We start from the raw sequence: 24,915 nt of genomic DNA, 5'->3' as shown, positions 1-24,915 counted from the left end.
TCAAATGTATGAAAACCTTAGAAGCACAGAAAATTCAGCTATAACTTTTAAAGAGCACATTCTTTCCCTGTTGAATTACACAGCAGTGTTAAACAAGGGGAACAATAGTGGAAAAGTAATGACCCTTAACAGATCAAAGAGTTCACGGATCATGTGAAATTCTACAGGGATTTTAGTACTACTTTTATTAATAAACACTTAATGAACATTGATCCTTTATTCTGAAAACAAACATTTAAAATGTGTTACACTAGCAGACGTCTTATCATTATGGTTCTGAAAATGTCAAATCTAATAGTTAAGTATTAAGTATCAAGAAAATATTTTATTCACATGATGCAATCTTAAGCACACTTCCCAAAAAGTAAGCCAAATTACAATAAAAAGATTTGACTTCTGTTAATATCATTGGACATCTCAAATTATCCCAGTGGAACTTTCTTAGAAAGCAGACATGACAAAAGGTTTTGAAACAAAAACAAAAAATGATCCTTCCAAGCTTACTAGGAAATCAGATTATCTTTTAGCAAAGCCTAATGAAATATTCTCATTCAACAACAAACTAGAACTTAAAGTGCCACAGGACCGTTTCTGTGGCAATAAACTAACCTGGCTCAAATTAACCTGACTCTTTACCCACATTTCCAAAGGCTATCTGAAAAATAAGTCTGTTTTCAAACCATAATATATTCATCAAGTATTCAAGTTGGCCTGCTTAAAGACAAAACCAAGCACAAAGTGGTAAATAATAATGCAAGTTAGCCTGCAATGACAGAAATTCTGCAGAAATCTTCACAAGTTTATTATGCAAAAAAATCAAAAGCAATTTAAATTGCTCTTGCAGACTAGTTTAACTAGTTCGTACTTCAGGTCTCAATCTTAGGGTCAAACCACACTTGAGGTAATTCTGCATTTTTATATTTTCCACTGATGGGTTGCCACCAAAAGGGGTGATACCTAATGGGGTTGTCCCTTCTGAAAGGGACATGGGTGTTAAGGTATTTCTTATGAAGGTGGTGTTACCTGTAACATTAAAGCAGATTGTGATATGTCCACTTCCGAACAAACCTTCCCTGAATTCCATCACGTTGGGAAATTATAGGCCAGTCTCCAACACCCTGTTCCTAGGCAAAGTGATAGAGTGCGTGGTGATGCCTCAGCTCCAGAGGGGTCTGGATGAAACTGACTATCTGGATCCTTTTCAAACTGGGTTTCAGACTGAAACTGTTCCAGTCACTTAGTGGATGGTCTACGTTAGAGAACTGATGGTGCAATGTGCCCCATTAGTCCTGATGGACTTCTCAATGGCATTTGACACCATCAACCGAGGTATCTTCTAAAATGTTTGGCTGGGCCGGGCTGGACGAGTCACTGTTTTGCAGTGGCTCTGATCCTTCCTGGAGGACGGGTCCCAGAAAGAGTTACTGTGGGACTCCTGTTCAGTACCCTGGCTTTTGGTGTATCTCCCATAATAAAGTCTAATATCTGTAGGAAACCACTGGGAAAGATAATCTGAGCATTTGGATTTGGGTCAGCAACATGCAACCACCTCTATCTTTCTTTGTCATCTAATGCTGGGGAATAAATTAAAAGTCTGGACTACTGTCTAGAGATGGTGAGGTTCTGAATGTATGCTAATAAACTGAGATTAAATTCACCCAAAACAGAGGTCCTCTTGGTCTGGAAAAAAAATAGAAGTATTGGAATATCATCCAGTTCTGAGCAGGGTTGCACGTCCTCTGCAGAAGCAAGTCCATAGTTTGGGGGTCATCCCTGACTGTCCTTTGATCCTGGATGCCCAAGTGGCAGTGGTGGCCAGGGACCTTTTTGCCTAGCTTAGGCTGGTGAGCCGGCTGTGGCCATATCTGAGTCAAATGGACCGACCTCAGTGCCTTGGTAACATCAAAACTCAATTACTGCAACACATTATCTGTAGGGTAGCTAACCCATCCCCTAGAATCAGCAGAGAGGGCCCTGCTGCAAACACTGTTTCTGGCAGAGGTCATATGTCAGCAACAAGGAGCAGGGCCTTCTCTGTGGCCATACCTTTACTATGAAATTCCCTCTCAATAGAATTAAGAACTCCCCCGTCCCTGTTAGTCTTCTGGCAAGAGCTGAAGACTTTCTTTTCTACTCGGTTTTCCCTTCTTAGATGGTTATATGGTTGTATTTTGTTTTAAGGCTTTTATTACACTATTCTATGATTCATGTGTATATGACGGAAAGGCAGATGCAGAAAGCTTAAGTCCGAAGTGGCAGGAAAAGGAGAGGTAATTTTGGAGGGAACAATAGCAAGTACGGAAAAGGTTTAGTAGTGATACCACTCCCACAACTTCTCATTTCCAGTTTCCCACAGCTGCTTTACATTAAAGAATAACTCACTGAAAAGAAAAATCATGGAATAATTGCCAAGTGTAGTTGGCAGACAGTAATATGCAGAGGCAAGGGAGGAGATCCACATGCAGCTGAAAGGGTTCTGAAAACTCAGATGATGGTCAATCAGGCTGAACAGTCAAGTCTGCTTCCTGTGATGATCAGTTACACTAAAAAATTTTTACACACCTCAGGTTGTGCATGTACTTCTCCTGGGCCTGCACATAGGGCACCCAGGATTGTAGCCTAAACCTGCATTAATTCTCTACCCAGCTACTGGAATAGCAGTTAAGTTTACTGACACACTGGCAACTTTTTCCTAGATTTCCAGCAATCTTCATCCATCCTTGAAACCTGAAGGGCAGGGCTTAAGAAATTGCATTTTAGGTACAGCAAAAAAGATAAATGGTGTGGGACCTTCTACGTGGGATCTGATCTGTACAGGAGCATGGATAGAGACAAGGCCTGAAGGGCACTTTCAAGCTACCATTACCTGTGCTGACTCCTAGAAGAAAATCTTCAGTCTTTCTTTGTAAACATAACTTCTTACCCTGCATGTTAGGGTATATTTCCTCTAATCTGATTTGCTAGCTTTGCAAACTAGACATTATTTGCAGAATAAGGACTGAAACTCTTAGCAAGGGAACAAATTATCAATATCTGCTCCAAGCATTTACACTAGCCTTGAACTAGTCCAAGCATTTACACTAGCCTTGAACTAGCTTTTTGACTATTTGCTTTTGCCCTCAAAGTAGGCAAGCAACTCCCTGATATACAGTCAGAATGTCAGTCCCAAATTCTTTGAGTGTTTTCATTTCCTTTGAACTCTTACCATGGCCCCTTAGATAATGAGAATTTTCCTTGGTATTCTTGAACACAATGTCTTAAAAAATTTTCTTCACATTCTGCCCTCTCAACAAGTTTAAAACAATGTAATGTGGGTTTTCTCCTTGTCCTCCCTAGATGACTGTCTTTAACAAATATAATCACTGTCCATACAAAACAACAAACTTAAAAATTACAAATAGTAACTCAACATATACAGATGTTTAAAGAATTTCCACTAGAATCCAAAAATGAACAGGATAAAACATTAGTACAGCCAAGGCATAATGCATAATTCTCAACTGTGCACCACAGCACTCTTGGAAGCTGCAGGATGTCCCTGGCGGCCCCTTCTACCTTGGTGCTCCAATCTTGGCCGGCCAGGATCTCAAAGGGTTCTAGCGGAATCTCAAGGGAAACTCAATTCGCCACAAGAGGGCACCATGGAAGGAGTGCACTGTGTCCAAGGTAAGTTTGAGAACTACTAACATAATGGCTTGGAACTTAACTTTTGTTCCATGAACTGAATGGATTTCTTTTCAATGCAAATCCTCTCAGAGCTGGGAAATCTCTGGAATAACATACATGTAGTGAGAGGGGCTGCAACAAGAAGGATGAATTGCCCCAAATCAGGGCAAGCCAGAATGCCCTCCATTAATGCAACTACATTTTTGCATACAAGAAGGAAGTCTCATGAGTCATTTTTAATATCCATAATTTATAGGTTCATCACTTTCAAGAAATTTTAAATGGCCACTTTAAAGGTCATATTTCTGGATGGAAGACAGATGCCAGGTTGTGACAAACTGCTGTACCCACTGTGTCAAGACGGAGCTGCTAAAGAACTAATTACTGGAGTGAGAGTGTGTGAAGGGGAGCGTGTGAAGGCCAGACAGCAAAGAACAGAAACAACTTTGAAGATCCCAGGCTTATGAGCTATGATTCCTGCTGAAGCATGGAATGATTCAATGGTATGAAACCAGAAAGATAACCACACTGTGAAGGCAACATCTGGACTAAAGCGTCTGTGAATCTTAACCGAATACATGGTAAAAACCACCATTGAAAAAATGGTGGTTGAGACTAGCCTGCCCATGTAAACCACCTTGAATTGCTGTCTAAAACAGAGAAAGGCAGTATATAAATACTGTTGTATACATGTATGTACATACTTATGTTAATTAAAAGGGACCAGAGGTTGGTCAAGTGTATATGAGTTAACAAGGCTGAGACCCCATAAGGAGTAAGTGGAGGGGGGAGCTGGAGATAGAAAGGGAAATCAGCAGAAATCATACATTCCCCTCTTGTGCAAGAGTTAGATAGCAGAAGAGGAATGCAGCTATGTGCTTTGATACTTGTTTGGATATTACCTAAAGGACTGGAAGAATATCATGAAAGTGAATTTTTAAAGATTCATGTGATAAATTCATAATGTGATCAGACTATATATTTTAAATAATTAGACTGTATCCTACCTTCTACAGCTCTTTTGAAGAATACTTTGCAGCTGCCACAAGTTAGGACACCATAATGACACCCAGAAGCCTCATCGGAGCAAACAAGGCAAAGTTTGGGAGGTGGTCCCGTAGTTGTTGTGGAGGTAGTCGGTGAAGCACTTACATCAGATCTCATTCCAGGGCTAATGAAATGAACAAAACACAGAACTGAAGAAAGGAATCATAGTATAGAAGCATTAATTACAAAACGGTTGACTTAGAACAGGCCTCATTCTGTTATGGTATCACCAAGACTTAAGAAGAGCAGTTTGCATTTTTGCGATATTCATTAAAGTCATAGTCAAGTATTTCACAATTTTTAGAGACATAAAAGGTGATGAATTTGTACAACAAGATTTAGCAGTAAGCATGCACAGTTATGGTTACACTGAAGGCAAAAACACTGGGATTTTTAAAAACAGGCACAATTCTTACCACAATTATATTTAAGAGTCCACAATTTTATTTTCTATTTCCTTCTTGACTGAAAGTCATCACAAGTATGAGTTGAATTAAAATGCGTATTTCCTAGCTGCATTTAATATGTGTAATTTCTATTTTTTAAAAATGGTATTAGGCATCAAACTAAATGCTCTTTTGAAAGTGCCATCTTGAGACCATTAAATAGAACGTTCATATGTGCCACTTTTGATACTTTCATAGGGATGTACTTTCTTGGGAAAGAAATGCTACACAATGATTAGCTCAACTACTAGAACTGAGTTGGCTGCTGAAGCAACCTGAATCTATGATGCAATCACCATATTGTATAATTTTCCAACTCATACAGCAAACTTTAAATGCCCAGTTTTGAGATCTTCCAACTGAGGCCCAATCCTATCCAATTTTCCAGGGCCGGGGTGCAGTGGTGCCAGTGGGATGCGTGCTACATCCTTTGGTGGGGAGGCGGTCACTGAGGCCACCTCAAGGTATGGGAACATTTGGTCCCTTACCTTGGGGCTATATTGCAACTGCACCAGTGCTGCAAATTTGGATAGGACTGGACCCAATGATGTTAAATTTTCACATTTAGGCTTTCCAACTTCTTCTCAGGTTTGTTGCAAAAATGAATAGGTTAAGATTATCAGAAGCATGGAATTGGCCGTAGGTGGTGCACAAGTTGCTGTTCCTAGCTATATATTTGTGAATGTACAAATGATAGTTAGAAGTTCCTTCCATGCAAATTGGTCAATATTTAGTTTTCAAAAATGCCATGGTCATCTGCTGCCATGGGAGTGAGCATGTTAACTCACTCTTGTAACTCACTCACCCACTTTGCCCACAAAGACATTTTGGGTGCAGTGTCAGAGGTTCATCATGCATCACTGCAAAGGTTCATCATGCATACTGACGTGCAAGGAAATGAGATGAAACTAGAGTTAGTTCCTGGATATCAAAATAGGACCAGCTACAGTACAGGGTACACTGCACATAGTAAGGAAGAATGCTTCTATAGGACATACTCAGTAACTTTCTCCCAGACTACCACATTACCAATACATTTTACCAATATACACAAATATTACCTATTTATATTACACAATTTTGTCTTATTGATTTTCTTACTGCTTATTATAGTTATTTGTTATCTTTTAAAACTAACAAATTCTGCAACATGAAACACACATATTTGTCTCTTATTTTTGCTGTCATGCCTGGTCAGATCTTCCCTTGGTCTAATTACCACAAATATCATGTGAAATAGGAAGGGGGAAAAAAACAACTTCTGTTTAGTAGAAAGCACCAAGCAAAAATACTTACCTACAGGATGCACTTGTATTATACACACACACACACACACACACACACACACTTAATCATTTTCAAGCTTTAAAATACAGCTTTGAATGCACAAATATTTTAAAGAACAGGTTACACCTCATGACACTAAAGACAAATATTCCATATAATTCTGCATATAATTATAAGTATTCTGCATATAATTCATATTTTCTGCATTTAAATAGGATGATGTGTACAATAAGTTAGAAGAAAGGCAACCTGCTAAAAAGTTGATTTTTCAAAAGGACAATATTTATTAAAAATCTAGTGGTACTTAAAAAATATTTCAAATGAACTTAACTCGGTAACAAACATTCAGTGCTGTCTGAATCAGAATACAGAATCTTCAACCAACTCTGTATGGCTGACATTTTCAGAAGCTGCTGTTGCTTTATGGTAGCCATTTTCAACCTTTTTAAATCTCACAGCACACTAGCAAGGCACTGATGTTGTCAAACACAACCTTTTTTTTTTTTTTACAACGCACACCACACTGCCAGTGGAGGGCTCTTGTCCCCAACAGCTCTACTAATAAACGACTATCCTCCAAATTCCCATGGTACACCTGCAGAATTTGTGGCACAGTGGTTCAAAATGGATGCTTTATGGTCTAAGCAACTATATGTCCTTTGCTATCTTTATTTATTAAAAATCTAGTGGTACTTAAAAAATATTTCAAATGAACTTAACTCGGTAACAAACATTCAGTGCTGTCTGAATCAGAATCAGAATCCTCAACCAACTATCAGCAGGGTCAATCAGCTGTACATCTACATTCTTGTACTACATTCATCTACTTGTACATTCTGTACAAGCTGTACATTCTACATTGTACATTCTACATGTACAAGCTGTACATTCTACATTCTTGTACTACATTCATCTACTTGTAGCTGTACATCTACAAGTGCATCTACAGCTATCAGCAGGGTCAATCAGCTGTACATCTACATTCATCCAAGTATTTCATATTCCTAATGGAAGGTTTGAAAACAAATCAACTGATGGTTGAAAATGATGCACTTTATACATAAATGCCACTAGCATACATTGTAGTAAAATGTTTACTGCATTTGGAACTATCAAATTATCTAAATCAATTATCACAGTGTTGGTACCCAGGAAGAGTGATAGAATCTCTGCCACTGTTCCTACCCCCTCCCAGGACTGATCCACCTCCCATCCTCACCCTCCCCCACTTTGTTACACCCCTCCCCCTCCATTCCACCCTCCCCCACCTGCAGAGAATCTGCCTTCTCCAGCAGCCTCAGGCCTTTGGCACTGGCAGTGCAGGTAATTGTGTTGGCACCAGGAGCCTCTGAACTACTGCAATACACAGCAGCAACAGCACACATGTGCTCCCACCAGGCGAGGCTGGCAGAGGATTGTGCTGTAAGTTACATAAAGCATAGCTTCCTCCAATGGTGCAGTGCATGAGCAGACAGACTTTTCTGTTCATATGAGATTGCCTGATTTCCACCTGATGGAGGCCCCCCATGCCACATCCTAGACCCATTCTAGAGGGTTATCTAGCCAACAGAATTGGCTTTTCAGGAAACATGGGGGCAGGGGTGAGAAAACGCCATTGCATGAATATCATCCTGCTTCCACTACTTTCAACCCAAGTCTATACTTAGCTGCAAAACTATGCAAATACAACCAATTACTAGTTATCTTTGTACAAGAAATATATGAATTTCAATACTAGAAACCTGAGTTTAAATCACTCTTCTTACAATGAATTATGCATGCACATTATATGGTTTTCCTGGGTAATAATGTCAGTATTTTTGTACTGAGAAGACTCAGGGCCCAATCCTATCCAACTTTCCAGCACCAGTGCAGTCGCAATGCAGCCCTGAGGGAAGGGAACAAATGTTCCCGTACCTTGAGGGGGCCTCTGTGACTGCCTTCCACTGCAGAATGCAGCGCAGGCCCCATTGGCATAGCTGCACTGGTACTGGAAAATTGGATAGCATTGGGCCCTCAATCTCTTTAAGGAGACTTCTTGGTCAAAAGCGTTGGCTGAAAGCCAAACTACATGTTCTGTTAAGCACTTCATTAAAGTTGAAGTACAGAAGACACAGGAAGGGCTAATCCAAACTAGGACCATGGAAGGAGTAAAACCATTACCCCTCTGGCCCTTCCATAGTCCCATTCTACATACAGATAGCTTGCATAGGCAAGCATGCACACATACTCCGCTGCTGCTAGGAGGTTTCCACCCTATACAAATAGCTGCTACTAGCGGGGTATGTGTGTGGATTACATTTGGTATGTCACTTACCAGAAGTCAGAATTAGACTTTCTACTGCTGGTACTGACTGATCAATCAGTTAAGAATCATAGTACATTAATAAGAATATTTACTGGCTGCATGGAGAACCTACCAGATGTACTAATTGTATATCGCAGTGTTTCTCAAACCATGGGTCAGGACCCACTAGGTGGGTTGCGAGCCAATTTCAGGTGGGTCCCCATTCATTTCAATATTTTATTTTTAACATATTGGACTTGATGCTACCAAGTTATGCAATTGCATTTGGGGAAATGTTACAAACCTGTACTTTTAACAAGCTACTATGTATATTCTTTTAACAATGACAGTAAATGGGATTTATTCCTCGGTAAGTGTGGGTAGGATTGCAGCCTAGGATTGTTAAAAATTTTCCTGCTTGATGATGTCACTTCCAGTGGGTCCTGGCAGATTCTCATTCTAAAAAGTGGGTCCTGGTGCTAAATGTGTGAGAACCAGTGGAGTACCCTAAAACATGAGCCAGGCCTGAAGTTTTAGGCATCTGAGCAGAATAAGGCAGATATCTTTTTTTGAAAACAACATCTCAGAAGGGTAATAGGCAGAAGACTTGGAGCAATCCCAGTTTTGTGGACAAATGAAATGGAAATCCAAGTAAACTGCATGACTTTACCAGGCATTCTATTACTGCCTTAAGGCACATTTGAAAACTTTAAAATTGTGCTGTGGTGATTTGTAAATAAAAAACCTACACATAGTTAGTTAGTTGGCAACCTTCAGTCTCGAAAGACTATGGTATCGCGCTCTGAAAGGTGGTTCTGGAACAGCGTCTAGTGTGGCTGAAAAGGCCGATTCGGGAGTGACAATCCCTTCCACACTGGGAGCAAGTGCAGTCTGTCCCTGGCCTGTCTCCCTCGCTATGGGCCTTCCTTCTTTGCCTCTTAGCCTCAGACTGTTGGCCAAGTGTCTCTTCAAACTGGGAAAGGCCATGTGGCACAGCCTGCCTCCAAGCGGGCCGCTCAGAGGCCAGGGTTTCCCACCTGTTGAGGTCCACTCCTAAGGCCTTCAGATCCCTCTTGCAGATGTCCTTGTATCGCAGCTGTGGTCTATCTGTAGGGGCGCTTTCCTTGCACGAGTTCTCCATAGAGGAGATCCTTTGGGATCCGGCCATCATCCATTCTCACGACATGACCGAGCCAACGCAGGCGTCTCTGTTTCAGTAGTGCATACATGCTAGGGATTCCAGCTCGTTCCAGGACTGTGTTGTTTGGAACTTTGTCCTGCCAGGTGATGCCGAGAATACGTCGGAGGCAGCGTATGTGGAAAGCATTCAGTTTCCTCTCCTGTTGTGAGTGAAGAGTCCATGACTCGCTGCAGTACAGAAGTGTACTCAGGGCTCTAGCTCTGTAGACCTGGATCTTGGTATGTTCCGTCAGCTTCTTGTTGGACCAGACTCTCTTTGTGAGTCTGGAAAACGTGGTAGCTGCTTTACCGATGCGTTTGTTTAGCTCGGTATCGAGAGAAAGAGTGTCGGAGATGGTTGAGCCAAGGTACACAAAGTCATGGACAACGTCCAGTTCATGCGCAGAGATTGTAATGCAGGGAGGTGAGTCCACATCCTGAACCATGACCTGTGTTTTCTTCAGGCTGATTGTCAGTCCAAAATCTTGGCAGGCCTTGCTAAAACGATCCATGAGCTGCTGGAGATCTTTGGCAGAGTGGGTAGTGATAGCTGCATCGTCGGCAAAGAGGAAGTCATGCAGACATTTCAGCTGGACTTTGGACTTTGCTCTCAGTCTGGAGAGGTTGAAGAGCTTTCCATCTGATCTGGTCCGGAGATAGATGCCTTCTGTTGTAGTTCCAAAGGCCTGCTTCAGCAGGACAGCGAAGAAGATCCCAAACAAGGTTGGTGCAAAGCTTCACGCCGCTTTGGATGTCAAAGGGGTGTGATGTGGAGCCATCAAAGACAACAGTGCCCTTCATGTCCTTGTGGAAGGATCTGATGATGCTGAGGAGCCTGGGTGGACATCCAATCTTGGGGAGAATCTTGAAGAGGCCATCCCTGCTGACCAGGTCGAAAGCCTTCGTGAGATCTATGAAGGCTATAAAGAGTGGCTGTCGTTGTTCCCTGCATTTCTCCTGCAGTTGTCTAAGGGAGAATACCATATCAGTGGTGGACCTGTTGGCTCGGAATCCACACTGTGATTCTGGATAAACGCTCTCTGCAAGTACCTGGAGCCTCTTTAGTGCAACTCGGGCAAACAATTTTCCTACAACGCTAAGGAGAGAGATGCCACGGTAGTTGTTGCAGTCACCCCTGTCGCCTTTGTTCTTGTACAGCGTGATGATGTTTGCATCCCTCATGTCTTGAGGTACTCCATCTTCTCTCCAGCAGAGACAAAGGATTTCATGCAGCTCAGTGATGATGATCTCTTTGCAGCACTTTAGGACTTCAGCAGGGATGCTGTCTTTTCCAGGTGCCTTGCCAAAGGCAAGGGAGTCCAGGGCCACGTGAAGTTCTTCTAGGGTTGGTTCACTGTCAAGCTCCTCCAGCACAGGCAGGCACTCAATGTTGTTCAGCACTTCTTCGGTGACTACATTTTCTCTAGAATATAGCTCAGAGTAGTGCTGCGCCCAGCGTTCCATCTGCTGCGCCCGATCCTGGATGACCTCGCCTGTTGCAGACTTCAGAGGGGCAATTTGCACGTATAAATAAAGTAACAGTGCAGGCCAAGATGTGTCAGCTTGGACAGCTTCTCGATTCTGAGCTCAGTAACCTGCACATCCACCAGAAAGAAATGTTCTTGGGCACACCAGAACATTTGACCCTAGCCTAATGAAACAATGACTAGGCAGAAACTAAAAGCACTTTGCTGGCTTAACTGACACCTTATTCTCAGTCAAGAATCTGATCAAGAATCAGATCATGGCCAAAGGGAAATTCAAAGAGTTGATCCAGATTTTCTGCCTCTGGATTAGCCAATCAGAAGTGCAAAAAAACTCAAACTCCCAAAATTCCATATAAGGAGCTGGTTAATTTCAACCAGAACAGGCTCTGTTCCAGCACAAAGGATACAGGCATGCCCCCTTATCTGTGGGGCTTCTGTTTTGGAACACCTCATGGATAACATAAACCACAGTTATGGGCAAATGCCTATACCCATGGTCCCAGGAGACAGCCCCCCCTGAAGTTAGTCTGACTCAGAAGCTGAAAACATGTGACTATTGGTTTCACAAAAAATGACAGAAATGCCTTATAAGCTCCCCTCACCTCCAGAGGGGGTTGCATGGGGGTGCATGTGCTGAGGGGGCCTGGACCCAATCCACAGATAATTGATTCCGCGGATATGGGATCCGTGAATATGGGAGCCCCCCTGTATAGGTGCAGTTAGGCCAGCCAGGTTGTGGTTTCATGGACGGTTCTTCAAGCAAGTGGCATCTATTTTAAGGGAAATCTGGCAACTGGGTTTCTCCTCAGACAGAAAGTGAGATGAGGAAAGGCACTCTTTTTTTGTCTTCTCCCAGCCCTGTGGCAGCAATGATCCCTTGTTGTTTTGTTGGGAGATACCCAGAGGTATAAGATAAGGTCACGTACAAAGGCTGTAAACCTTGCTTATAACCACATCCCCCCACAGTGGGCTGAAATGGCCTCACAAAATCATAAGTGCAAATATCTCTCCCCTTCATTTTGAGATATTCAGTAACTTTTGTGTTGCTTGTAATTTCTGTGTTTCTCAACCTACTGCCGTGGAGGCTTTTTGGCTACTCTACTAATCCCAAGGGCATAATGTCTGAATAATTTCAGATATATAGAGCAAAAGTTCTCCTTTTAGAGGCCATCAAAATACAAAAACAACTAAAACAAGCTTTATACTGATTTCAGTGGGAAAGCCCCAGCAACTTTTCTGCTGCTCCTAACTTCTAGGTCATCCTGACTAGTAGCATTTGCCATCTTTGAATTTGACAAATCCTATAAAAACAATAGATCTTCCAGATTAGACAAAAGTTCCTTCACTCATACAGAGGCAGCAGAATGGTAAGTGCAGCTATGATAACTACTTATAAAAAAAAAGTAATAAGCCCTGTTCTTTTCAGATGACAAGTTGCCATTTTGGGAGCTGAAACTTGTAAATTAAGTTGTCTGAAACCACACTGTACTATGCCACACACCACAAATAGTATCCAGTACAACAGCAGCCCTTCTGCAACAGTCCAAAGGTCCAACAAGTTAAGCATCCCCTTTTCCACAATAGCCAATGAAATGCCTCTGGGAAACCCACAAGGAGGAGATGAAGGCATACTTCTTTTCCACCACTGTTTGCCTCTAAACATGTTGGTAGTATACATCCATCAAGATTTAGTACCCAAATTCCACAGCAATATATGAAGAGTGGAAATTAGTACAAGCAGTAGCTAAAACTTCACTGCATTACTGAGTTTCAGTAATATCTACTATAACAGCATTTCCTTTGTTTTGCTATAGCATGCTTGGTCCTGGATCTGACTGACAGTTACAGTAGTCTATTATTATTATTATTATTAACAGTATTTATATACCGCTTTTCAACTAAAAGTTTACAAAGCGGTTTACAGAGAAAAATCAAACAACTAATGGCTCTCCCAAAAGGGCTCACAATCTAAAAAGATGCAAAAGAACACCAGCAGACAGCCACTAGAAAAGACACAATGAGAACAATGCATCCTAGATAGTGCAGAGCAAATCAGCACCAGTTTCCTGCCTGACCATCAACTATGTCACTTATAGCACTGTTTCATACAGTGCTCAAGTTGAGGGAACATATCTCCCATACTACTTGGGTACTGCTGTATTTTAATATGCTGAAGAGTAATATATATGTGCACATATGTAAGTACACTCACACAAAGAAATACCTCCCATTAAAAAGGAGATGTGCTACTGAGAAGTCAAGTGCTATGAGAAACAGCAGTATAGGAGACATTGTTAAAGAAAAAGCAGGAAACATAAGCTGAATGGTCTTGCACAGCCCAAAATGCACTGCTCCCACTGGCTACAATAGCTGTCAATTAAGCTATCAACAAAGATCTGGAACAAATGAGTATTAATGAAAGCAGCATTATGGGAGGTATTACTGAGTATGCATAATGTCTGTATCTCTCAGAAAAAACAAACAGGGAAGAATGATGTAGTAATTATTAGATAGACCCATTCACTCTATCTAAAACTAGGTAGTAGAAAACTGAACTACAACAAAGAGGTGTTCCTGTAAACTTCATTAAAAGCTAGTTTAAACCAGCGTATCTGTTATAAAAGTCCTGTGCTGTATTTGCTTCTAAGAGGTAAAGATAAAACTCCTCTAAAAGTTCAGAGAATATTTAGATTAGACAAGCCAAATTACCCAACATCATTTTGTTTGTTAATGATTTGCTAGAGTCTCTCAATCAAGCACAAGGTCCAAACATAGTTAAAACATAGGAGTGAATTGTTTGTTACTTGCTTACTTAATTGTTACTACTTGCAATCTTTCATCTGATGTGCTGTTAAAGCAACATGAACACAAACATAGTTCTTCAAATACAAAGAGAGCAGTATTCACTGATAGCCCCCAAGGACTTGGGCAGGAAGGCTCATGTGAAACTACTTATCTTATACGCTAAATCATGTATCTTAAGGCTAAATCATGGTGCAGTGATACCGACCAGTAGTTCTCAATGGCCCGGCCCAGGGAGCCATTCCATACTTCTAGGGGGCCACATGGAAAAAAAACAAAACAGAACATCAGGGATCACATTTCTAAGAGGGCCACAAATGGTTAGCTGCCAGGCATATGATGAATATGTCACAAAGGATCACAACGAATAAAGTGCCAGTTATCAGAATATTTTCTGTTAGCAGGCCTTATGCTGCTACTATACTTTTGGTGTCTAGAATTTTTCTTTGTTATTTAGAAATAAAATTCTGATATTAAGCAGTGCAGATGATAAAGTGCCTTTTCCCCCCAACTAGCTATGAGGGAGGCCACAGTGGTAAATGAAGCTCAGAATAGACTAACTGCCAAAGATCCACTGTGATATATGAAGTAGAGTAGTAAAACTTGGATTTTTTTTGTTATTTGCATACTTTATAAAAGCAGATTAAAGATAAATTGTTTGAACAGTGGGACTTGGTACTAAAAAGCGTTGAGTGCATTATCTCACACACCAGGGATGGGAACTTGTGTCAGGTGACTCGAATTCAAGTTGCAAAAAACACATTTCTGCTGACTCGTGTACACTCTAGCCACTTGCGCCGATGACTCAGACTTTGACTCAAGTCTGAATAAGATGAAGTTCATCAGGGATAAATGTGAAGTTCTGCACTTGGGCAAAAACCACCAAAGATGCAGGTATAAAATGGGAGATAAATGGCTTGGCAGTACTACATGTGAGAAGGATCGTGGAGTTGCGGTGGATCACAGGATGAACATGAGTCAGCAGTGTGATGCGGCTGCAAAGAAGGTGAATGCAATTTTAGCCTGCATTAACAGAACTGTAGCTTCCAAGTCACAAGAAGTTGTGGTTCTGGTTTACTCTGCTCTGGTTAGACCTCACCTAGAGTACTGTGTCCAATTCTGGGCGCCCCACTTCAGTGTCGTAGCTATCGAGGGGTGGTCTGCCTCAAGTACCAACCTTGGGGGGGGGGGTGACACCACTAATGACCCAACATCACTATCATCACAGGGGTTATGAATAACTCCATCATGCTATATACCGTTGGATGCAGAATTGCCAGCTGAATGCAATGAAAAAACCGAAGTGAAACTTTCCATCAAAAGTTATGGTCAAAAATCCGGAAAACCAAAAAACACATGAGCCCTATGGAAAGTGAAACCGAGCCATATCATGCATTTACTCGTGTGTAGGCAAACATGCCTTAGTCCAACGGAAAGGGCAGGCTGAGAGGAATCCAATGACATCAGAATGACTCCTATCCAATGAAACCAACCCCCAAAAAAACCCCAAGAAGGAAGTCCCTACCTCCAAGCAGACAAATGTATTGAGCCCTATGGAAAGCAAAACTAAGTCACACGGTTGCGTTTACTCGCAAGTAAGCAAATGTGCCTTGGCTCCTGGTCAAGTCAGGCAAAGGGGAATGCAAGGCTAGCTGCATGGTCCCCATCTGATGAAAGTGGAGCTAAACAAATGCTCCAGAAGGCAGCACTCCCCAAAGAATAAAACAAAGGCTTCAGCTGGTAAGATCAATTTTTATTTGTTTTGATTTGTAAAGCCAGGTGGGTCCTGATAGTGATATGCTTGAAATACAGGTTGAGACTCATTATTCGCATGGGTTCCAGTCCAAGCACACACATGGATGGCAAAAAACGAACTATAGCAAATCCCTTTAAAAAAACAAAGTTCCTTTGCTCAGGTGATTTAAAAACAGCCTTGTTGACCTTTGTGATGCAAGATAAGAGTCATTAAGAAGACAATCCATCAATCAGTCCTCCTCCAGGAGCTTACAAAGGCACTTCACTCAGTCCCTCCCTTCACCAATGCAAAGTGATCATCTTTCTTTCACATGCTCAGGGGGAAGGGAGGGGTCTGCTGGAGAGAGAAGGACTGATGGATTGTTAGCCAGCTGCCCTCTCTCTCTTATTAAGGAGGCTATTGTTAAAGGACTGTTCAGTTTTTTAAACTGATTTTAAAGGGATGTATTTTTCCTCTTCTCCAAGGATCAGCACATTCCTTCTCATTTGCAGGGACCATTCGTGCTGAGTAAAATCCATGTTTAAAAAATCCGTGTATAAATAGGCTGCACCTGTATATTTTGTGAGGACAAAATAAGGGGAGGAACCATGTACACCAGCATGAGCTGCTTAGAGGAAAGGTGGTATAAAAATATTAATTAATTAAGTTGTACGGGGTGACAAAAATTTATGGGCCCCGGGTGTCAAATGACCTAGCTAAGCTACTGCCCCACTTTAAGAAAGATGCAGTCAAACTGGAGCAGGTTCAGAGGAGAGTAATGAGGATGATCGGGGGCTGGAGGACAAGCCCTACGAGGAAAGGTTGAGGGAACTTGGCATGTTCAGCCTGGAGAAGAGAAGGCTGAGAGGGGATATGATAGCCCTCTTCAAATACCTAAAGGGCTGTCATATGGAAGAAGGGAATAATTTATTCTCAGCTGTCTCTGAAAGTAGAACTAGAATCAATGGCTACAAATTACAAGAGAGGAGCTTTCGATTAGACATCAGGAAAAATTCCTGACGGTAAGGGCGGTTTGGCAGTTGAACAGATTGCCAAGAGAGGTGATGGACTCTCCCTCACTAGAGATATTCAAGCAGAGGCTCAACAAGCACCTGTTGGAGATGCACTAAGAGGATTTCCTGCCTAAGGCAGGGGGTTGAACTAGATAATCTATTAGGTCCCTTCCATGATTTAGCAATGGGGCCAAGGAGATACCCAATTAAAGAGTGATGCCTGAAAAGTACTGTACTCTGTATACACTCAGAGGCAACTCCATGTTACTATTGCTTCACACATGCTTGCCATCCAAAACATGTCTCTAGTAATCCCTGGTTTAAACTACAGGTTGTGTCTTGTTATCTGCTGCGGTCCTATTCTAGAACCTCTAGAGAATAAAAAAAATCTGTGGATTAAAAAAACAGTGGAAAAATAGATTTAAAAACCCACTTCCAGGTTTCTTGCTCCTCCATTGGTCCTATTAAGGTTGTGTCTCGACATTCACAGGAGTTTGATTCTGGGACTCCCCGCTGATTCCATAAAATGTGTTAAATAAAAGCAATTTTAAAAAAAATTAAAAAGTGCATCCCTTTGCAATTGGGGTTTAAAAAACTTTTCTTAGTGTTGTAGAGAGGCAGTCAGTAATTGGAAATGCAAAGGATGCATTGCCTTTGCCTGGCTCAACTGAAAAATGGTATGATCGCTTGCATGACTGTCTCTCTACAACAGTAAGAAAAGCTTTTTTTTAAACTGTGATTTAAAAGAGATGCATTTTTCCCCTCTCCAGGGATCAGTACATTCCTTCTCATTTACAGTGGCCGTTCGCGTTGAGTCAAATCCGTGTATAACAAGGCTGGACCTGTATATAACAGAACCCAGAATAGTAACAAAGTAGCCCACACAGCAATGGTAAAACCAAAACATTTTTCTATTTTTCACCCCAGGATCTTCTCACAAAAACACAATCAGCCCAGGAGCAATACGTAACACACACACACACGCACCCCAAAGCAGCAGAAGTAAATTAACACAGAATAGGGATCTCAGGGCCAATGGGGTGGGGGGAACATTCCTGGACTGCAGTAGACACATTCATCCAGCAGAAGTAAATAACACAGAATAGGGAGCCAATGGAGGGGAGGGAGAGGAAACATTTCTGGTTTGCAGAAGACACAAACACTCACCCAGAGAAGTCCGCCATAACCATATGTGCCATGTGGAGAGGGAGAAGCACGGACAAGTTCCTCTTCCACTCCCAAGTGACCAGCTGCCAGCCAATCAGCTGTAGAGGAGGCAGCTGCAGCCCTTTGTCTGCCATAACCTATGCAAAACAGGCTTGCGAGCTATTGGTTGCCTACCTACAGATTACATACCTTACCCAGTAAAGGTCTGTGGAGCAGCACTTATTCGGCAAGATGCTGGAAGTGATCATTTTCCCCTGAGACCTCACAGACCACTTCTCAGGGTCTTGCAGACCATTGGCTAGAAACCAATGGTCTAAAACAAATACACATACTGTCAGTCTTCCTGAATGTCTCCGTCCTAGACAGGTACAAACTCAGTGGACTACACGCCATCCCTGCTCTCAAGGATGCAGTAGGATAAAACAGAGTATACAGAGCACACGTCCACGAGAAGCAACTGAGGCCTGGTTCTTCCCTGTCTGTTCACATAAGCTTTGGTCAAAGTATTGTCTGCATACAGCAGGACATCCATATGCTCAACTTGTTGTGGAAGGCATTCAGGTCCAGAAATACTGAGTTTGAGGAAGTTAACAAGTTTTATGCAATTCTATTTGTATGCTTTTATGTCAAATGGATAACTAAAAATACACTAAATAAGATCTCGAGAACACTGCATTTTCTGAACTAGAACAGTCATCTTTGTATCATATTAGGCCTATTAGACTCCAAGCCTTGCAAGACATAGATGAGGAGGGTCATTCATAAGTCTGTCACATAGTAAGCAAGAGTGGCAGATCTGCAACTAGAGAAAGAGGGATAATACAGGTGGAGCCTATTTATCCACGTTAGTTCCGTTCCATGACACGGCGCGATTAACAAAAAACGCATTGTGCTGAATTCCATAGAGTTACGTAAACACACTGCAGCCTGACACTTCCGGATGGAAGGAAACTAAGGCAGCTGTTATCAATCCCCTCCTCTCTGCACCATACTCAGCCCTCCTGTTGCCAGCTGTCCTGCTTCTTTCACAGTTGGAATGGTGAGCTTGCTTGGGAAGCCTCGTCCTCTGTGTCCCAGGCGGCCTCCCAACAGTGCTGCAGGTTCTCCTCCTCCTCTTTGCTGCTGCCACCCCTGCAGCCCTCCCTGGCCACCACCATCATGGAAGCTCCTCTGCCCCAGAGCATTCTGGGACTTGTAGTCCGGTTCTCTGCTCACCCTCACCTGTCTCTCCAAGGCTTGCTTATGAAGGCTTGCTGGAGCAGGAGAGCCTGCATCATCTGGGGGGGGGGGAATTTGGCAAACACTCCCTTTTTAAAGCAATCCCCTGTCCTCTCTCCCCCCCCCCCGCCGCCTCCCCCTCACCAGCTGCCCAGTTTCTTTCACAGTTGGAATGCTGAGCTTTTAAGAGTCCAGCCCTATGCATTTCTACTCAGAAGTAAGCCTTATTCCATTAAATGGGGCTTACTCCCAGGAAAGTGTGTAGAGGATTGTAGGCTAAATCTCATGCTTTGCTTGGTGGGAAGGCTTGCTTGTGTCAGTGATTGCCTGCACAATCTGGGGGGGGGGGAATTTGGCAAACACCCCCTGGGTTTTTTAAAGCAATCCCCTCTGTCGCTACCACACCTGCCCTGTGTGTGTGTTTGTGAGTGAGAGAGAGTAAGCTCCACCTCGCTGCATGTGTTCTGGTTACACAGCGTTTCCTGAGCTCAGGCTTAGCCTCTTCAGCCTCAGGCTGGCTCAGGGGCTCCAGGAATGTTACTGTTCCTTCACAAGGGGAACCTCTTCCATGGTTCCAGGGCTATTCCCTGCCTGGGCGAGGCGGAGCCTTTTTGCAGTGTTTTGGGCTGCCTGGAAATGGATCGAGTTACCAGCACAGGGAAAAGGAGGCAAAGGTGTGTGGGACTTTCAGTACCCCACCCCATTAGCATTGAGACAAATCCGCAGATAAAAAATCCGTGGATAAACAGGTTGCACCTGTAGTTGCAATGTCATGTCATACAGACATTTTACTTCTTCACTGCTGTAATTTAGTGAATAACATCAAGTATATTACCTGATGTTAAAACACACATTTCCTCATATTTGATCCATCATATTTAACCCCTCAATGCAAATTTGACCCCTAAGTTGCAACAATGCAAGTTAGACTTAATTTTTGCATCTTCTGTTCCATCTGCTTGTTGTTCTCTACACATACTGGCTTCTTGAGTTACAATGTCCAAGTTATGATCAGTTGTGTCTGTGCAGGTGCAATAGTGCCGTGCCAGCAAGAACCAGCTATTTTAACCCACAGATATCTCAATTTACATACGAACCTCCAGAACCTAACTGCATGAATATCATTGCTTCATTCTGTTCCTAGGCCTACCTCTAGTACTACACTAAGGACCCAATCGTACTCAGTTTTTGAGCACCAATGCAGTTGCAATACCGCCCTGGGGTAAGGGAACAAAGACCCATGTGACCCTCTCCACCACAGGATGCAACACATACCTCATTGGCACGGCTACATCGCTGCTGGAAAGTTGGATGTGATTGGGCCCTAAGTGTCAGTTCAAATATGAATGATCTTAAGCATTTTTACTCTATTTGTTGGATTTTTACTCTATTTGTAGACCGCAAAGTGCCTTTCTAGTTTGGTGCAAAAGTTGTGGATATCATGTGACATCTAAATAGGCTGAGATAGTACCGATCAAGAGGGTCAAATCTCTCCAGAATGCATGGGAATTATTTAAAACCACAGTAACAAATTCAGCTAAAATGCATGCCACTAAGTAGGAGAGGCACCACCAGGTCCAGAACGATGTCAGCATGCCTCAGAAGCGGAGTCAAGTTATAAAAGGCAAAAAGGCTTCTTTCAGAGAAAGAAGACATTCTTCAAATGAGGAGAACAAAAAGAAGCACAAACTCTGGCAAAAAAAAAAAATGCAAGCTTTAGGTAAGGAATGCAAATAAAAATAAAAATAATGAAGCATTGATGCCTGAAAACATCAAAAAGTAAAGAAGCTCCAAATACACTAAAAGCAGAAAACCTACCAGGGAGGTGATTGAGCTATTTGATGAGGAAATCAAGGTTTAAAGAAGGACGGGAAACTGGCAGAAAAGCTAAAAGAATTGTTTGCATTTGTCTTTACTATACAAGAAATTGAACACACACCTGTGCCTGAACTGACCTCCTTAGGGCGCAATCCTAACCCCTTATGTCAGTGCTATCCAGCACTGACATAAGGCAATGCAGCTCTGAGGTAAGGGAACACACAATCCCTTACTTTGCGGAGGCCTCTGTGAGTGACACCCAACTGCAGGATGCAGTATATGCCCCATTGGCACAGCTTTGCCAGTGCTGGAAAGCACTGACATAAGGGGTTAGGATTGTGCCCTTAGAGTATGAAGCACTGAGTCAAAGAGAAAAAGGGTGAGGTTCTAGAACGAAATGACAAAACTGCACTCAGTCCAGATGGCATGGTCTTAAGGAACCCTAAAATGAAATGCTGATCTGCTAACCAAAAATGTATAACTTCTTTCAAGTAGCCTCCTGCCAAAGGACTGGAAGGAAACTAATATAGCATCAATAGTGGAAAAGAGATCCAAGGGGACTCCAGAAAACTACATCCAGTCAGCTTTCACTTAAACTGGTAACATTTATTTAAATAAAATTAATACAAGCAAGAATGCTTACAACAAAGAATCAGTAGGGTTTCTGCAAAGGCAAGTTGTAGTTCGCTAACGTTCATGAGTACTATGAGAATTTTAACAGGTATGGGGATAAAGGTGATTCTGCTGACATTGTATAGTTGGACTTTCACAAAGCTTTACACAACATCCTGCATCAAAGATCTTAAGTTAACATAGTTGTCATGGAATAAGATGCCAGTTCCTTTGATAAACTGGTAAGTAGTTAAAGAACAGAAAGCAGAGAAAAGGGAAAAAACGTTTTTCTCAGTGGAGGGAAGTTAAGATCATTCTTGTAACCAGTGCTTTTTATCATGCTCATAAATTATCTGGAGTTAGGGGGTAAACAGCAAAGGGGGCAAATTTGCAGATGATACCAAACTACTTTATTATTACTTCATTAATACTTTATTATTTTGAATGCATACCCTGCCTTTCTCTGGAAATACAACATAGCTCACAACAGTAATTAGAAATACAATAAAACTCACAAAAACAGAGCATGCAATCATAACAAAACAAGCATCCATAAGAAGATAATTAAAAAATATTCAGTGAACAAAAATAATTGGAAAAGGTCTGCTGAGACAAACACGTCTTTAGCTTACTCCAAAAAAGCAGGAGAAATCAGTGAACCTCTTGCACTTCCCCCAAGCCATACCTCAGGTAGCAGAGGGACATGCAAGATTGCCTCCCCAGAGTCCTTCAGGTATCCAAATATTCTTCAGGCTGGTAAAAACTAAAGCAGATTGTAAAGTCCTCCAAGAGGATCTCTAAAGTGGATGACTGGGCAACCAAATGGCAAATGCAGTTCAGCATCAATGTGCGCACAATGAAGCAAAAAACAACTTCATACATTCACTGATGTGATCTGAGCTGATGGTGACAAACCAGGAAAAAGATCCTGAGGCTGCAGTGGACAGCTCAATTAAAACATAAACTCAGTGTAAAGCAGTCATGAAGGCTGCAGATTCCATGCTAAGGCACTGGGAAAGGAATTGAGAATGAAATTACTAATGCTCTGAAGCTCCTATACAAATCTATGGTGCAGCCACATTTGGAAAAGCGGGGCCAGTTCTGCTGCCACACTCCAAGAAGGATATTGTAGTGCTGGAAAGTGTGCAGAAGAGTGCAACCAAAATGATGAGAGGGCTGGAATACTTTCTTATGAGGAAAGGCTACAAATTTGGGGGTGGGGGTTAGCTTGGGGGGGAAAGACAATTAAAGGGGAACATAACAGAAACATAAAATTATGCAAAGATTTTTTTTCTTTCACAATGTCAGAACCAGGAATCTTCCAATGAAACTGACTGGTAGGAGACACAGAGCCCAATTAAGTTTATGGAATTTGTTACCACAAGATGTAGTAAAGGCCACTAGCTAAGACACTATTTAAAAAGGGGTTTTGATAAAGTCACAAAAGACAGGTCTAGCAGTGAAAACTAGTCATGACAGCTATGTGCTACTCCAGGTTCGGAGGCACTATGTCTCTGAATACAAGTTGCAGGAGTAACAGTGAGATAAAAGTATGCGTTTTTCCTCTGCTTGTGATTTCCCAGGTGGGCCATTGTGTTAGATAGGCTTTGGCCTGATCCAGCAGGGCTTTTCATACGCACTTATATCCTCCTTTTTTACCATTAGCTCCTCAAAGGATTTTAAAACAGAATATTAACAATTTTTGAAGGACCTAAGGAGGAAGGTGTTCTCCTGTTTAGGATGTCAGGATAATAGGATGCTATTAGATATTTGATTTTTCTCTGTAAACCGCTTTGTGAACTTTTTGTTGAAAAGCGGTATATAAATACTGTTGTTGTTGTTGTTGTTATTACAGTAAATGCAGATCATATGGCAGCCAGGATTCAAACAGTCTCTTGCTTGTACTTAGACTGCTTCTGTGTACAGAGTTATCATGGGGCTAGAGCAGCTGTTCCCCAACTGTAGGTCTGGAACTCACCAGGTGGTCATGACCCCCTTTTTGTTGGGTTGTGAAAATGACAGGGCAGATTAGGCTATGTGCATCAAGGGTTAAACAAGCTGCTACTTGGGGGGGGGGGGGAGTGCTGCTGCCCAACCACCATTATAGCCACACACACACATCCTTGGCATTTATAAATCAAACAGCAGCCTCTCCGGCCTCTAAAAAGTTTGGGAACGACTGGACTAGAGGGATAGGCAGTCTTCTCCCACTTGCACACTGTATCTTAAACATCATCCAAATGAGCAAAATCTGCTTTTCCTTGGCCTTGTTTCTAACTTGGAAACCTACATATAAAGTTTTCAGGGCAGACAGTTTTCACGTAATAGGCAGATGCAACAACTAGATAGGTTCTTGGGAGACCCACCACTCAGGTTTTTTTTGTTTGCCCGCTTTCTTTTTCTAGTAACATCTAATATAAGAAACATGAGGCTCAACTTCATGGTGCTGGGCATCTTCCAGTCTCGTAACACTGGTGAAGGATGGGGCATCTAGAATTGTAACATCACATTACGGATGGTCTGTATTAGCTGTTATGAGAGGGGGAAGAGCAGATGTATGTCTGCATACATATGTCAATGAGCAGATGTAGCTTAGTCCAAAAGCCTCTAAGGCCAAAATGTCTTTCATCATTCATATTTTTGTTATTGACCTTGGGGCAGTATGTCATACACCAAGGCCATGATCAATATGCCATATAAGTAATATTTTCATGCTGTACAGTAAGCCTCCAATTTAACAGACCTCAATTCAGTTTATTATTTTTAAATGTTTTCCAATATCCACAGAGGTTCAGTAAACCCCTAACTTACCAAAGAAGCTCTCTAAGGTAGGTAAATATTGGAAGGGGCTCAGGGAAGGAATACCAACCTTCCAGGATGGCCTAAGCACTGGTGATCTAGGAATGGATGTGTTTTGCTAAAGTGCCTTTGTTGAGGGCATAATGGAAGGGCCAGAACTGAAAGTGGCTTGGAAGGTAGGTATGTCTGCCCCAAGCCCTTTCTTACACTTACCTACATTAGAATGCTCCCCCAGAGCTGCTGTTCAGCTGTCCACCATTGCGCTCTTGGAACTGAAATGTTCCTCCATCCCCAGAGCAACTTGGTGGACAGAGTGTCGGAGCCTTCTATAGTAGGAATTTAATGGACTAAT

General features: G+C 42.1%; 1 protein-coding gene across 1 annotated transcript in view; it reads right to left on the bottom strand.

The window, feature by feature from the left end:
- Positions 1 to 24,915, bottom strand: part of NR3C1 (nuclear receptor subfamily 3 group C member 1) — a 96,237-nt gene that overhangs the window by 32,899 nt on the left and 38,423 nt on the right. Inside the window, exon 3 of the mRNA XM_066612513.1 lies at positions 4,674 to 4,837. Coding sequence (XP_066468610.1) covers positions 4,674 to 4,837 — 164 coding nt within the window. The remainder of the gene's footprint in view (positions 1 to 4,673; positions 4,838 to 24,915) is intronic.

This window comes from Tiliqua scincoides, chromosome 2 (genome assembly GCF_035046505.1).
Source record: "Tiliqua scincoides isolate rTilSci1 chromosome 2, rTilSci1.hap2, whole genome shotgun sequence".
NCBI classification, from domain to species: Eukaryota; Metazoa; Chordata; class Lepidosauria; order Squamata; family Scincidae; genus Tiliqua; species Tiliqua scincoides.
The sequence above is the reverse complement of the archived record's forward strand: the minus strand, read 5'-3'. Positions and strand labels throughout refer to the sequence as shown.